Source organism: Melospiza georgiana, chromosome 2 (genome assembly GCF_028018845.1).
Source record: "Melospiza georgiana isolate bMelGeo1 chromosome 2, bMelGeo1.pri, whole genome shotgun sequence".
In the NCBI taxonomy this organism is placed as follows: domain Eukaryota; kingdom Metazoa; phylum Chordata; class Aves; order Passeriformes; family Passerellidae; genus Melospiza; species Melospiza georgiana.
In genome coordinates, this window is record NC_080431.1 from 31131321 (window position 1) to 31144754 (window position 13434).

The 13434-nt window shown below is 45.9% G+C and overlaps 1 protein-coding gene across 1 annotated transcript in view; it reads right to left on the minus strand.

Annotated features, from left to right (window-relative positions):
* Positions 1–2111, minus strand: part of PCCA (propionyl-CoA carboxylase subunit alpha) — a 270748-nt gene extending 268637 nt beyond the window's left edge. The window contains exon 1 of the mRNA XM_058044919.1: positions 2043–2111. Within this exon, the coding sequence (XP_057900902.1) occupies positions 2043–2096 (54 nt within the window). The 5' untranslated portion in view covers positions 2097–2111. The remainder of the gene's footprint in view (positions 1–2042) is intronic.
* Between the last annotated feature and the right edge of the window lie 11323 nt (positions 2112–13434).

Genomic DNA, 13434 nt, shown 5'->3' on the forward strand with positions numbered 1-13434 from the left:
ATGAAATTTTGGTTATATTCTAAGCAGAACCCATTCTGCACAAAACCTCAACAGAGGTGACAGGCACTACATTAGAAACAGAGTGGAGAGTCAAATCCCAACTCAGTGTTTCTGCACCTTTCTCAGGTCCTTTATTAATTCCCACATGAAAGCAGCACAAAAAGTTAAGGACATCTCAGTAGCTACTAGCCCTTGCAAAATTGTTGGAGTTCCAAGCACAGTCAAGTTTCAAGATGTCAATTTATTATTTGTCTATGTAAGCAAAACATAAAATAATGTATGAATGCAACTTCCATGCAAATTCATTTTATTAGAGGTTTCCCAATAGGCGACCTTCAGGGCTATAAATCACTTCAGTGATATAATTCACAAGTGCTTTAAGTAGCTATAAAAACATTGTTTTACTGAGGTGCCACTAATGCAACATTTTCAATACTGCATGCACTGGTGCTGTCAGACAAGACCCTTGAGATGCCAGAGAGAAGGAAAGTAGGCCTTTTACAGGCTCCAAAGGACTGACATCACTCTTAGAACTACTTAGTAGGAAGAGCAGAAGCCTTCCACATCTCAATACACATCCTCATGGCTACCAAAAACAAAGATGTCAAACAGAATGAGCCCTCTGTTAAAGTGAAGTCATCTCCAGTTAAACAACTCTGGTTTTCAAAGAGCTTCTCTTGGGTACACCTTCACAGGAAAACAGGTTTACGAGATATATTTCCTAAGGAAAAATACTTGGGCAAAATACATGCCCTTTTCCTCTTTAATCCCTTTACAAAATTCCCTGCCCACAGAAACCACCTCTTTTACATGACTCCTCCTAGGTGAGTTCCTTACAGTATTGCTATGAGGCAATATGTCTAGAGAGAGGCCCATCCCAAAGCCTCAGGGGTGCACTGAGCAAAACAATTTCTGTAATTCATTGCACTCTTCTCCACTGGAACGCTACACAAATTTTCAAGAAAAAAAAAAAACTGTAAATTCTTTCTACAGCAAACAATTAGAAGTACATTGCACTACTTTTTCCACAAAGAAACTAACTGCAGTGTCATTCAACTGTTACACAACACAATGTGCAAATGCTGTTTGTTCTTATATAAAACAGTATCTTTCTCTTAATACCATCTGTAGAAGTAACAGAGGTGAAAACACAGCAGGTGCCTCAGTGAAGTTACTCCACAGGCTACAGAATAAGGTTTTCTAGATAATTTCAGGTCTTCATCAAAAATATTGGTATGGTTCTGCAACGAGTTTATTGCATGAAAAGCAAGAAAAAAATCCACAGTAAAGCTTTAAGTAACAGCTGAAAGCACCATAAGTATCTGGGGTAAAGGGGGCGGTGGGGGCAATGGGGGGGGAAGATAGCTCCTTTCTCTGTCAGCTAACATTTTACAACTAAAAATAGCACAAAACGACCCTCCTCTCCAGAGTTTTCATAAGCTTGTGTTTAACAGAGGGAAAGGGCAGAAGGAAACTGAAATCACAGAATCAATCTGTGAATTGAATCAATCAGGTCAAAAAAGACCTCTGAGATCATCGAGCCAAACCTATGGTCAAACACCATCACGACACCCAGACCACGGCACCGAGTGACACGTCCAGTCTTCCCATAAACACCGCCGGGAACGCCGACTCCGCCATCCTAAAGTATCACATAACGCCTCACCAGCAGAAAATTAACTTTAAAAAAAAAGCAAAACAAACAAAAAAATCACGGTCTCCTGGCAACACGCCGACGGGACACAGCACGGAAGGGCCTCTCGGGTGCCGGGAGCCCGCAGGCACAGGAGCCGGGCTCCAGAGCCCCCGGCAGCCGCCTGCCCCCGGCCCACCCGGGGCCGCGGCCCAGCACACGCAGCGCTCCCCGAAGCCTCTCACTCAGCCGGGGATCCCCGCCGGTCACACGCGGAAACTCCTCAGGGGAGACACCCCCCGCCCTCCCGCACACAGAACAGCCCCCGCCCGGCGACCCCATCCACGGGCAGCCTCCACCACCCGCAGCCCAGCGTCACTCTCGTGCCGGCCGCGAAGGCGCCGCTCACCCCCGGCAGCCGCGCCCGCCGGCCGCCGCAGCGCAGGAGCGGAGCCAGCGCCATGTCCGCGGCCGCCGCTGCCCGGCCGCCCTTTCACCCGCGCCGCCGGGGCCGGGCCGCGCGCAGCCAATCCCGGCGCGCGCCCGCCCGCCGGGGGCGGGGAGGGGCGCGAGGGGCCCGCCGCGCGCCGCACGTGCCCCTCGGGGTCGCGCTTGCGCGTGCCGCTCCGGGCGCGGCTGCGGCGGCTGCGCGCGCGCGCCCGGCGCGTGGGGTCGACCGCGGCGGGAGCGCGCCCCGTGCGCGCGCTTGGAGCCGCAGGACATCCCCGGCTGGAAGGGACCCGCAAGGGCCAGCCCGGGCCGACTGCCGGCCCTGCACAGCGCAGCCCCCGAGGCGCTCCGTGGGCCTGAGAGCATTGTCCAGTGCTTGAGCTCTGCCCGCCTGGCGCTGTGACCCCTGCCCGGGGAGCCTGCTCCAGGGCCCAGCCACCCTCTGGGGGAAGAACCTTTCCCCAATATCCAACCTAAACCTCCCCTGACACAGCCTTGTGCCCTTACCCTGAACCCATGGGGCTGCCTGCTCCTGTGCGCCGGCCAGGAGCCACAGCAGCCCCGGGAGCGGATCCATCCCTCCCCGGGCTTCCAAGCGGAGAAGGTGCAAAGCGCAGCTGTGACAGCGTGCCTGATCCAAGCTCCTGCCCCACGAAGCACAAGCACGGTCAGTCGGCATGAGAGAGATGCTGATCATCCTGTGCTTCACATCATCCGCAGGATGTACTTGCTGCTTGGCTTCCTAGCACGCCAGAAACTGAGTCAGCTCCTTCTGAAATGACTTGTGCTGCTGGGTCTGGGTTCTCTGCTGCGGGTGTGCTGGATCTCAGCTGATGGACATGACAGTTTACTTGGGGCTCGGCACTGCTCTGTCATCCCAGGAAATGCTGTAAAGGTTTTACCGCGATGAGGGTGCATAACAAGTGTCACTGTTACTGTCTCAGACCTCTGTTAAAATGCAACGGAGGAATAAACTGCTCACAGCACTGAAACATACAAAAGACACAGTCCAAGATGTCCAAACAAGTGTTCACAAAGCATAGGAATAAGAGTTTTTCCCTTAAATAGCATTATTTCTACTATTTTTCCCTACAGTGGTGATTTGAGAGATGAGGGTAGACCCGAGCCTTCATCTTTTCTACAGTAGCAGATCAAGACTACATTTCCTGAGGCTGAAAAATAATTATTCCTAGTTAAGAAAAGAGAGTGGGTCATAGTTTGCAGTTCACCCAAGACATGCTTTACAACAACCTCCTGATAGGGTTGGAAGACACAAAAAAAAAAATTTACATCCATAAGGAAAATGTATATGAGCAATGCACACATTTAGGTTAGGAATAACCCCCTCAGACTTTAGACCAGTCTAGGTCCTTGGGCAGTAAGAAGGTGCTTCGTATACAGCCAGATGATTGTGTAAATGTGGGTTGTACCAGATTACATCACTCCCTCAATTCATACATCATTACATAACAACGCTTACACTTTATAGCCCTCAGTAAATTCTCTCAGGCTATATATATTATATGGACAATCACATTCTGCACATTCCCACACTGCAGGGAGACACCAGAGAAGGGCAGAAGCTCCAGGCAACTGGGTTCACCCAAACATAGATATTTTCATAGGATACTAACTGCACAGTTCCCTCAGCAAAGCACAAGCCCCTACTTGCATTTATGCATAATATCGAAAATTTTGGCCTAGTTTTATTGTTTGGCATCACTTTTAAACCTCTTATGTCAGTATTTACATTCAAATGGCACAACATAAAAGCTGTGACAAAAAAAAAAAGAGAACACTAGTATCTGAAGGGAGCCTGTCAGGAGGATGAAGCTAGGATCTACTCAGTGGTGCTGGTCAATAAGATGAGAAACAAAAGGAGAAGCTGAAACACAGAAAGTTCCACCTGAACATGAGGAAGGTCTTATTTACTGTGATGGTGACTGAACTTTGGAAGAGAATCCCCAGAGAGGTTGCAGAGTCTCCTTCCCAGGAATTACTCAAAAGCCATCTGGAATCAATCCTGAGGAACACCCTGTAGGGGTCCCTGCCTCAGCAAGGAGTTTGGACCAGAAGACATCCAGTGGTCCCTTCTAACCTTTACCATTCTGTGAACTCTGCTGCATACCAAAGATTTGTGAAATGACTTCTCTCCCTTTCCTCCCAAGCGAGTAGCAAAAATGAAATCAGCATTGGTTCCCCTCTGTTGCACACTTACACATTTGCTCTGCTGCATTAACAACAGCCACACAGGTGGGATCAATGCAATAAAACTCTTCTGAACATGTCTAGAGCAGGTCACCTTATTTTCAGTTGATAGTCACAAGCAGACCCTGCAGATTTTTTTTTTTCAGTAGATGTGGAGAGCTTTGAAAGCAAAAGAGACCCAGAGCAGAAGGGAGGTGGAGTGACCACATCCACCAGAGGCACTGCCTCAGGTATATCAGATGCAGGGAGATACACACCACAACACGGTGTTCCTGCACTAGAACAATATCCTGAGGCACCTGACGTCAGTTCCTCCTGCCCTATAAAGCAAACAGTCCTGTGGCATCCCTGGCGTGTTTTCTTTCCCTCTGCAGAGGAGATTCTGTTTGCCAGCCCGGCTGAGGGCTGGCAGCCACCTACAGAGGCGCATCAAAGGAGGCCCCCCACAGCTGCAAAGGGAAACTGTCTGGGATTACACACAGACACCGCCAGCTGGGTGCATAAAGAACTTGATGAGAAATGGCCTAATGCAAGCCTGTTTCCAAGTGAAGCTAAGGCTCCTCACAAGTGGAAGGGACTGGGGCAAAAAAGAAAAAAAAAATGCTAATCTCCCTGCACATGAAGTTTACTGCTTTCAGTATGATTTAATTCTGACTGACATGTTTCTACTAGCAGTCTTTTTGCTTATTCCCTTCTGTAGCAGGCAACGCACACAAAATATAAGATTTTGCTTCTGTAAGAAAAGGAAGATATGTAATGGATCAAGATTATACACAATTACTATTGAACATACAAAAAAAAAGAGAACTTACACAGCATCACTGCCAAAAAAAGTAGATATTCAAAAATTAAATTGTGAAACTAAAATATCTAGAATAATTAAATGAGTTTGGATAAACACAAAGACCTTAATTCTGCATGCCTGTAAGCACATTTGTAATGTCATAATTCAATATAAACTCCTGTCTCAGTGAAGCTGTTAACATGCAGGAAGTTAAGCAGGTTTATAAGACACCAGAACACTGTGCAATTTATTCTCTCATTATTTTGAGGGGGTCCTAGAGAACTGCAGCTTTGAGTACTGAGAATTTCTTTGATCCTTTCATTAGAGCAGAGAGTTACCTTCATCTTCTAACATAACCCCAAATTCAGACAGAAATCATAAGTTGTTGTATCATCACCTAAATTTTAAGCTGCAGCCCAGGGAGAAAACTGGAGCAACTGCAATCCTTCATCTAATAGGGAATATATTGTATCAGGTTTACTGAACATGAAATGCCTTATGCACAGAAGCCTGTGCCTGAAGAACTCAAAGCTAGAAAAACTCTTTGAAGTATCTGTTATATATTCTGTAAACAGCCTTTTCTTCTATCAGCATTCTGCTCAACACTCTGCAAGAGACAGAAATTCAGCCTTAGAATCAGACTAGTCAATATCTCCGTACATCTCTCTGCTATGTACCTACAGAAAAACCTTGACTGGGAGGAAAGATCCCTCATGCCAGCTTCACCTGAGAGAGTCAAGAGCTGGAGGGGTTTTCAGGCAACCCAGAGAAACCCCAAATCCCAGCCACAGACAGGGGAGGTGAGGAGAGGGTGCGAGCTAAGAGCTCCCTAATTTCAACCCCACGCCCAGCTCTCAGGCTTTGGAGTACAGTGTGGCTCTTTGGAGGTGGCAGAAACACCCTTCCCCCTCTAAGGCTCCTCAGGGTTGACCCTACCACATAAACACATGCTTCAGAGCTGATTTGATCCTTAAATTAGCCTCCTGGCCTCAGGGGTAGCTTGAAGCTTTGCACACCTGTAGTCTCTTTCTCCAGGAACATGAACCACCTAGGCATCCTCATTCAACTTCCCCAGCCTTCAGGTCTCCTCAGGAAAGTCCTGAACCTCCCCAGCCTCAGAAGCAACTGAAGCACCACTAGTTCATTCTTAGGGGGGCTTGGCCTCATCCTCTACCTGGCTTCAGGGGTGGCATGTTTTCATTATATTGCAAAAGTTCTATTATCATTACATTGCAAGGGCTCCATATTGCTAGAGCTCCGTATCTCCTTGGTGTTTCTCGTAGGCAGCTCCTCCAGGCACTGACTCTTCCTTGTCCTCACAGCAGCCAACTGACTCCAGCCCCCCCCAATCAACCAATCCCCTCTTTTATAACACTCTACTGATTGGCTACAGCTGTGGCCTGTTAACATCAGGCCTGCTCCTAAGCCTTAGTAATTGGCTCAGCTGCAACTCTTTAGGGGGTAAGATTACTTTCTGTACTACCTTTATTTACTTATGTCCTATCCCTCTACAGTGGCCTCCCCAAACCAGGTAGAGGATGGTGAAAACCCAAGCCAGATTGCCTTGTTCTGTGATCCCCTTGGCCACCAGGGACAACCTTACCCTCTGCAACCACATAATTTAAGAGGAGAGTTCAGGGAAATTTGGATTGTCCAACACTTGCTCAACCCCACTGACTGCTTCACCATGCCAGTTTCCAGCTGCTAGTCACACACCCCCACACCCATTCCACCCACACCAGCCATTCAGTTGCCACACCTCTTTGGGGGCAGCATAAACTGGCCCCAGGCACCCCAGAGGAGCCTCAAAGCCCAGGCAGAGGTGACTCAGGGAGCCCTCACCTACAGGGCACAGTCCTGTGGGGTCTGAACAGGGTGGGCAGACCCAGGAGCTGGTATCAAGGTCCATGAACAGTCCCAGACTGCTGAAGGCACAGAGATGAATTGGGTGGTCTATCCTGGCACTCCTATCAGGTGGAACAGCAAGAGGCAGGGCTGAACACAAAGCAGTAACAGTAGAGCAAAGGTCAGGCAGGAACAGAGACTAGATGTTGTTATTATAGTGCAAGAGTTCTATTGTCACTATACTGCAAAAGTTACTTACTGCTAGAGTTTCATACCTCCTTGATGTTTCTCATAGGCAGCTCCTCCAGGCACTGACTCTTCCTTGTCCTCACAGCAGCCAACTAAGCCTCTCTCAAGCAACCAATCCCCTCTTTTATAACACTCTACTGATTGGCTACAGCTGTGGCCTGTTAGCATCAGGCCTGCTCCTAATCTTTAGTAATTGGCTCAGCTGCAACTCTTTAGGGGGTAAGATTACTTACTATACTACCTTTATTTTCTTTTATTGTGTCCCCCTACAACTGGAGACAAATACACCTCCAACAACAGAGCTTGAAGCAAGGCTGAAGGCTCAGGCCTGAGCTGAAATGGATGTCCCAGGCTGTGGGCCGAGGATGTGGGTGAGGGTCCCAGGTGAGGCTGGTCAGGGACATTAAAGGTTGTTGATACATTCAGTGCCCCAAGACCGTGCCAAAGTTTCTCACTGCAACACGGGGCTGGTTGGGAGAGATGCAGAAAGGAGCTCACACATTAGCAGAGTGAGAGTCCTTTTGTCTTGGGGACCATGTCTGGCTTCTTCCACTCTGATGATTTGCATCAAACACAACTTTCAACTTTCTCACATCCTCAGGATTTTAGAAGCCCATTGACAGAAGCATGATGTAAAAACCGGGAGTTTAGCTCTGCCTGCTTCAGGCCTAGCTAGAGTCTGCACAGGGCCTGCAGCAGGGAGGGCAGGCAAATGCTGGGAAGCAGAGTACCTATCAGAAAATTCCGAGTAGCTCTTGAGGTGCAGCCCTAAATGGCACATTTTGGGAAGGCATGGCACTCAGATGTGATGAAGTGATACTGCTTAATGAAATTTCTTACGAGATTAGCACAGGAATCTCAACTGCTTTGACACAGAGAAGTGATGTCTCTGTGGGAATTGTGGTTTTCCTTTGATTTAGGGGACTGAAGGGCTCTGCGAGACTGCATCAAAGTAGCAGAGACCCAGAGAGTTCTTTAAGGAGGAAAAGGATGAAAATCAGAAATTCACAGAGAGAAGGCAAAAAGAACCAAAAAATGTATTGCAGTGTAGCCTGGAAGTAAATGCCACCTTAATGAAATACTGAAAGAGGCTCGTAGTCTGGGGAGAGCTCAGACTGTGCCAATGTAAAGGTCTTATTTCCTCCTCAGGAGCCTTGGCACAAGGGTGTTACAGAACCAGGATAACCATGATGGCTCTACAAGTCTGAGCAAATATGAGCTCAGAGTTATTCACCCCATTGTATAGAAATTATCTTTTGCTTGGAACCTTGCTGAGCAACTGCTGGGGCTGTCACACTTGTAGGACCAAGGAAAAGTTAACACAATCATATCATTGTTGGGATTGCTGTTTAGCACCTGCATGATGCCTCCAGAGGTTCTGCATGATGGGCGGGTCATCTGTCTGGGAACCAGGGAAGTGACTTTTAAAACCAGAGAGGTCCAGAGCACTTGTTGTGTGTGAAATGCATTAAAGAACTCTAGTTCGTGGACAAAAGTTTTGCTGAGTTGCTTGTCGGTGGTTCTCTGTGCTTCTCTGTTCACGGTGAGTGACAATGGGCTTGCTTAGTAGTCTGACATTTACTGCCTGCTTGTAATGTGAATACAGTTTTAAACAGCTTTGGATCCTTTCTAAGGCATTAGGAGTAACCCCAAAGATTAAAAACAAATTTGTAATTCATTTGCTTGGAAAAAAACCTGCATGTTGTCAGTACTAACAAAGATTTGTGCAATGGCTGTCGGGGCTGTCAAGCCCTAACAGAGTCCTGGTGAATTCCTCCTGTAGCATTTATTGCCTGAAGGTTCACTGCTCAGTAAACAGAATGGTACATTTAAATTTAAGATTGCTTTTAGAATTTGCTACTCCTGGGCACACACAGGCTAAAGGAGATGATGGAATTCCTTAAAAGAGGCAATAAATTCAACAGGGCTACATCATTTATTTGGATTCCAGCCATGGCATGAAAGCTTGCAGCAAGAGAGGCAGGTTGGTTTGATCAAAAGGAAAAGAAGCTTTCTTCTTGGGCACATAGTGCAACCATACCCCTGACTACAGAGATGGAAATGAAACACCGAGGGAGGAAAGGGGAACAGGCATGAGAGAAAGTATTTGCTCAGCTCTGTTCCTGATAGTGGCAGCCAGAACTGGCAATTGAAACCATCTCCAGTGCATTACAACTTGTCTTGCTATGGCAGCAATATTACCCATCTCCTCCAATTTCTGATGGGACACATTGGAAATTTCAAACTTGTAAAAAGGAGTTCAAGAAGGTTGAATCTCAAGGTCAAACAGCATATTCATTTAGTCACAGCTCTCTGACACAAAGAGGTCTCTATTGTGTGGGATTTTCCTTAGAATGAGTAGTATCTTCTGTATATAGCACAACATATGACACACAGGTGATAATCCTAATATCAAGCATGAGGATACTCCTGGTGAGTTCTTACTTTGCCTGTGAAATCTATTTAAGCCCCCTAAGTCTTTACAACTTTTCTCTGGTATGAATTTCCCAATGCCCACAGTTTCATATTCCTCCTTGGATCCAGTGATGACAAGGGAGGGCAAAGCATTCACCATAAGGTGCTAGGAAGTGCTGGCTTTTGGTAGTCCAATGGGTGGTGGAGTTAACAAAGACCAGATTTCAAGGTAATAATTTCAGGAACTCCTGAGCACAAATAAGATGTTAAACACTGAGGGAGCAGCACTACAACCACTACTTGCTCTCTCTCTCTCTCTCTCTCTGCCTTTTCTAAGAAAAAGAGTGTTCTGCTCCATTCAATCCATGATCCAGATTGGTGACTGGGCAGGGCTGTGAGGGGGCCCTAATTGTCCTGGTCAGCCTCACTGCACCCATGTCATCAACTCAATCATTTCAGCTCAGGTTTGGGTCATTAGGCCTGCTCTGAGCTGCCTGTTCCTGAATTATTGTTCAGATTTTCTGGGTTGACCTTGGACCTTGTCTCTGCCTGATGATGGTTGGACTGGCAGTGGGACCTATTGCTGTCACCACCCCATTGGGCTGCTGTGGGACTGCCTCACTTGGTCTGTGTCCACCCCCAGCTCCTGGCTGACATAATCCCTGAAAACTCACCCCATTTTCCATGCCTCCTCCCCTGAAGCCTCATGAATCCACACGCTCTGCCCACGCTCAGGAGCCCCATTTCAGCTTGCTGGATTGTTGATGAGACCTGTTGCCTTCAAAACTGTTGCTCTGCTCACCCAACAGTGAGGGCATTGCCATTGCCTATGCTCTGATCATTCTCAGCTCTCCTTCCCTCCTGAAGCAGCCTTGAGATTGCTCCTCTCTGACAGTCTGTAGGGATTGTAGGAGAAAGGGAAGTCTGCAAGGGATGGCTGGGAAAGAGAGAGAGATGGAAAACTCTGGGCAAAGTAGCATTCCCCAGCTGCCACCACTAATTCTCATATTTCTGACAGCTGATCTCAGCTGTGTCAGAGAAGATCACAATGAATGTGCTGTTTCTCCAGCACTTCAGGAGACGCAGTGATAGTTCCCACTCTTTGGAGCTAGGTACATTCTCTTCCCATTCATCTCATTCCTGCTGAGAGCTACCTGCTTTGAAAAGGTCTCTGTGTGGTGGATCAGCCTCCTTTACGTCTGAAGGAAGATCATTTTATTCCCTGGGAAAATTTCCAAACTCTGGTAACTACTGCCTCACGAGCAGAGAGGTAGGTACCTCTATCCTCCTACCACACCTCTGGAATGGCCTTATTTCTCCTCTTTTTGGGTGTTGTTTTTTGGTTTTGTTTTTGTTTTTTATAAAAGTATCTTAACAAGCCTACACGAAGCCAGAAGCCATTTCCACAGCTGTTGTAAAGAGAGCACCAGTGAGACTCTATCTCATCCAAATCCAGCAGTGGGGAAGATACCCTGGTCATCCCTGGAGAAACTGAGGAGGAGAAGGTGATGAAGGCAGAGACTTACTGAAGTGATCCACTGGGTCAGAGTGACATTAATATTTAGAAGAATGTGTACAAACAGCAGGGATATCCATAGTTACACAGCTAAGGGACAAGCAATATAAATACAGATGGAGCTTGTCCTGTCATCCTTCAGGACACATAATATCAACCAAAGCCAGAGGAAAAGAGCAGCAGAGCAGCCTCTATTCAGCAGGGAGCACATGCAGCTGTTTAAAGGACTTCCTGAGTGTGCCTGGGTTATTCACATGTGCAGAGTTAAGGGTGTACTTAGGCTCTCTCCTAAATAGGGGCCCAAAGGCAGTCAGGATTTGACCCAGATCACATAATGATTTAGTGAGGCTGTAGGGAATAATCTCTGGATGCACCATCCCTTTCTCCAGCCAGTGAATCATGGTGCCTCTCTAGGCAATCTGATTGGCATAATCCTGGGATGGGGAGGCTGTGAAAGTAGGAAAATCAAAAAGGATTTCCATTTTATCAAGATAAAGCTGTAGCCAGAGCTGATAACAGGTTACTTGAAAGAATGCCGGTCATGTACACTTAGTGATTGTTGCTTAATTTGTTTAAGCTGAAAAAGCCTATTTCTACAGTGGAATACAAATTAGGGTAATTATGTTGTGATGGAGTACTGCATATGTAAGATGAAAGCCTTTCTTTACAAAAGCCTCTTCATCACTTGAGTAGAAGAAAATAAAATCCTGCTTAAACAACATGTTGTTTTCTGTATTTCCATTTGAACAAAAGACTTTTGAATTTTTTTTTTCCTCCTGTAATATGGCATGGTTTGGTTTTCTCAAAGTGCTTTTACTTTTGACAGCCTCACAATTAAACCCTCCAATATACATTCCAATATGTAAATATAAAAAGCTGAGGTAAACATAGTAATGTAAAATTGTTTCACAGTCTGTGTAGACTATTAGTAGTTGGGCATTCAAATTACATTTTTTTTCATATTCTCCTGACTGTCACAGTTGTTCTCAAGCTCTTGTCTAAGTATTCTGTAAGTGTCATAATAGCACAGTACACAATGATGTCTGTAGTTAGTTAAAGTATTGCAGATTTTTATCTATGTTTTACAGTCAGATCATCTGATCATAAATTACTCAAATACAGATTGAAAGCAATTCACTGCGTATATCTATGTGTCCATGATAATTATTTTTATTTCAACCTATAAAAATCTTTATTTCCACTTCCTATGTGAACTGCAGTTACTGTTTCACAAGGGAAAGCTTCTTAAGCGTCAGCATGTATGAAATGGTCATTGTACAGGCTTAGGCAGTACACTTGCACATTTGCACATTTATCCAAATGATCTTATCCAGTCCATCCTTATTCACGTGAGCAAATCCTTTCATTAGTTCCAGTGAATTGCTCTCTGACTAAGACCCACTTGCAGAAGGAAGAATTTGCAGGACTGTGCCCTTAGTTAACATGACAGGTGAGAAAATCAATTTCCTTGTGTGGGAGAAGTAGACAGTGTTAGAGAATCATTATTCATTCTCTTCACACTAGAATTCAAAACCAGTATTTGAAGTTTGGGGAAGTTGTCTTAATTAGGATTATTTTAAATTGTCAGTTTAAAGACTGGCAATTTAATTACCAGGAAAACAGATCAAAGTAAATGCCTGAAATGTACGTTTTAGAATGACTTATCAAGGAAGATGGAATCCAATAAAATAAGGGGGGAAAGAAAGTAAATATGCAGATTGCCCAAGTACTCGCCTCCCAGGGAATTAAGAAGACTCCCTCCCTGGCTTCATGTGCTTGACTGAAAAACCAGTCATCTTTTTATGAAGTAGATATGTCAGAGGACTGAGTCTGTCTCTAAAAGAAAATGTTATTTTCCAGGTTACTTTTGCAAAAGTCAGGCTGCTGTTATGCATTACATTGTTGTATTTGCAGCTAAGGTAAGATGTCTGAACCTCAGCATTTCCAGCCAGGATTGACTGTGATCCAAGAAGGCACCTAGAAATGGCAGATATAATTGGACTTCAGCAGCACAGAGCCTCTCACTCAGAGCAGCCTTGGCAGGGGCACAGAGGGAGCCTAGTCCTGCCTACCTTAGGAAGACGCAAACATGAGGAGGGGAGTAGCTCTCATACCTCTGTGTATGGGCGCAGGGGAGCTGAATTCACTCAGTACTTTCTGTGGGGACCTACCACTTACTGTGTTTGCTCTCATTGGTTCATGATGTCCAGTAACCTGAGCTAAAGCATGTTCCTAGAGTCACTAAAGTTGTGCAATGCAGGAAGTATGAGAAGCAAAAGTTACTTACTAGATATCTATTATTTTTGTAAAATTTCTTTAGTCTATTACAACTCC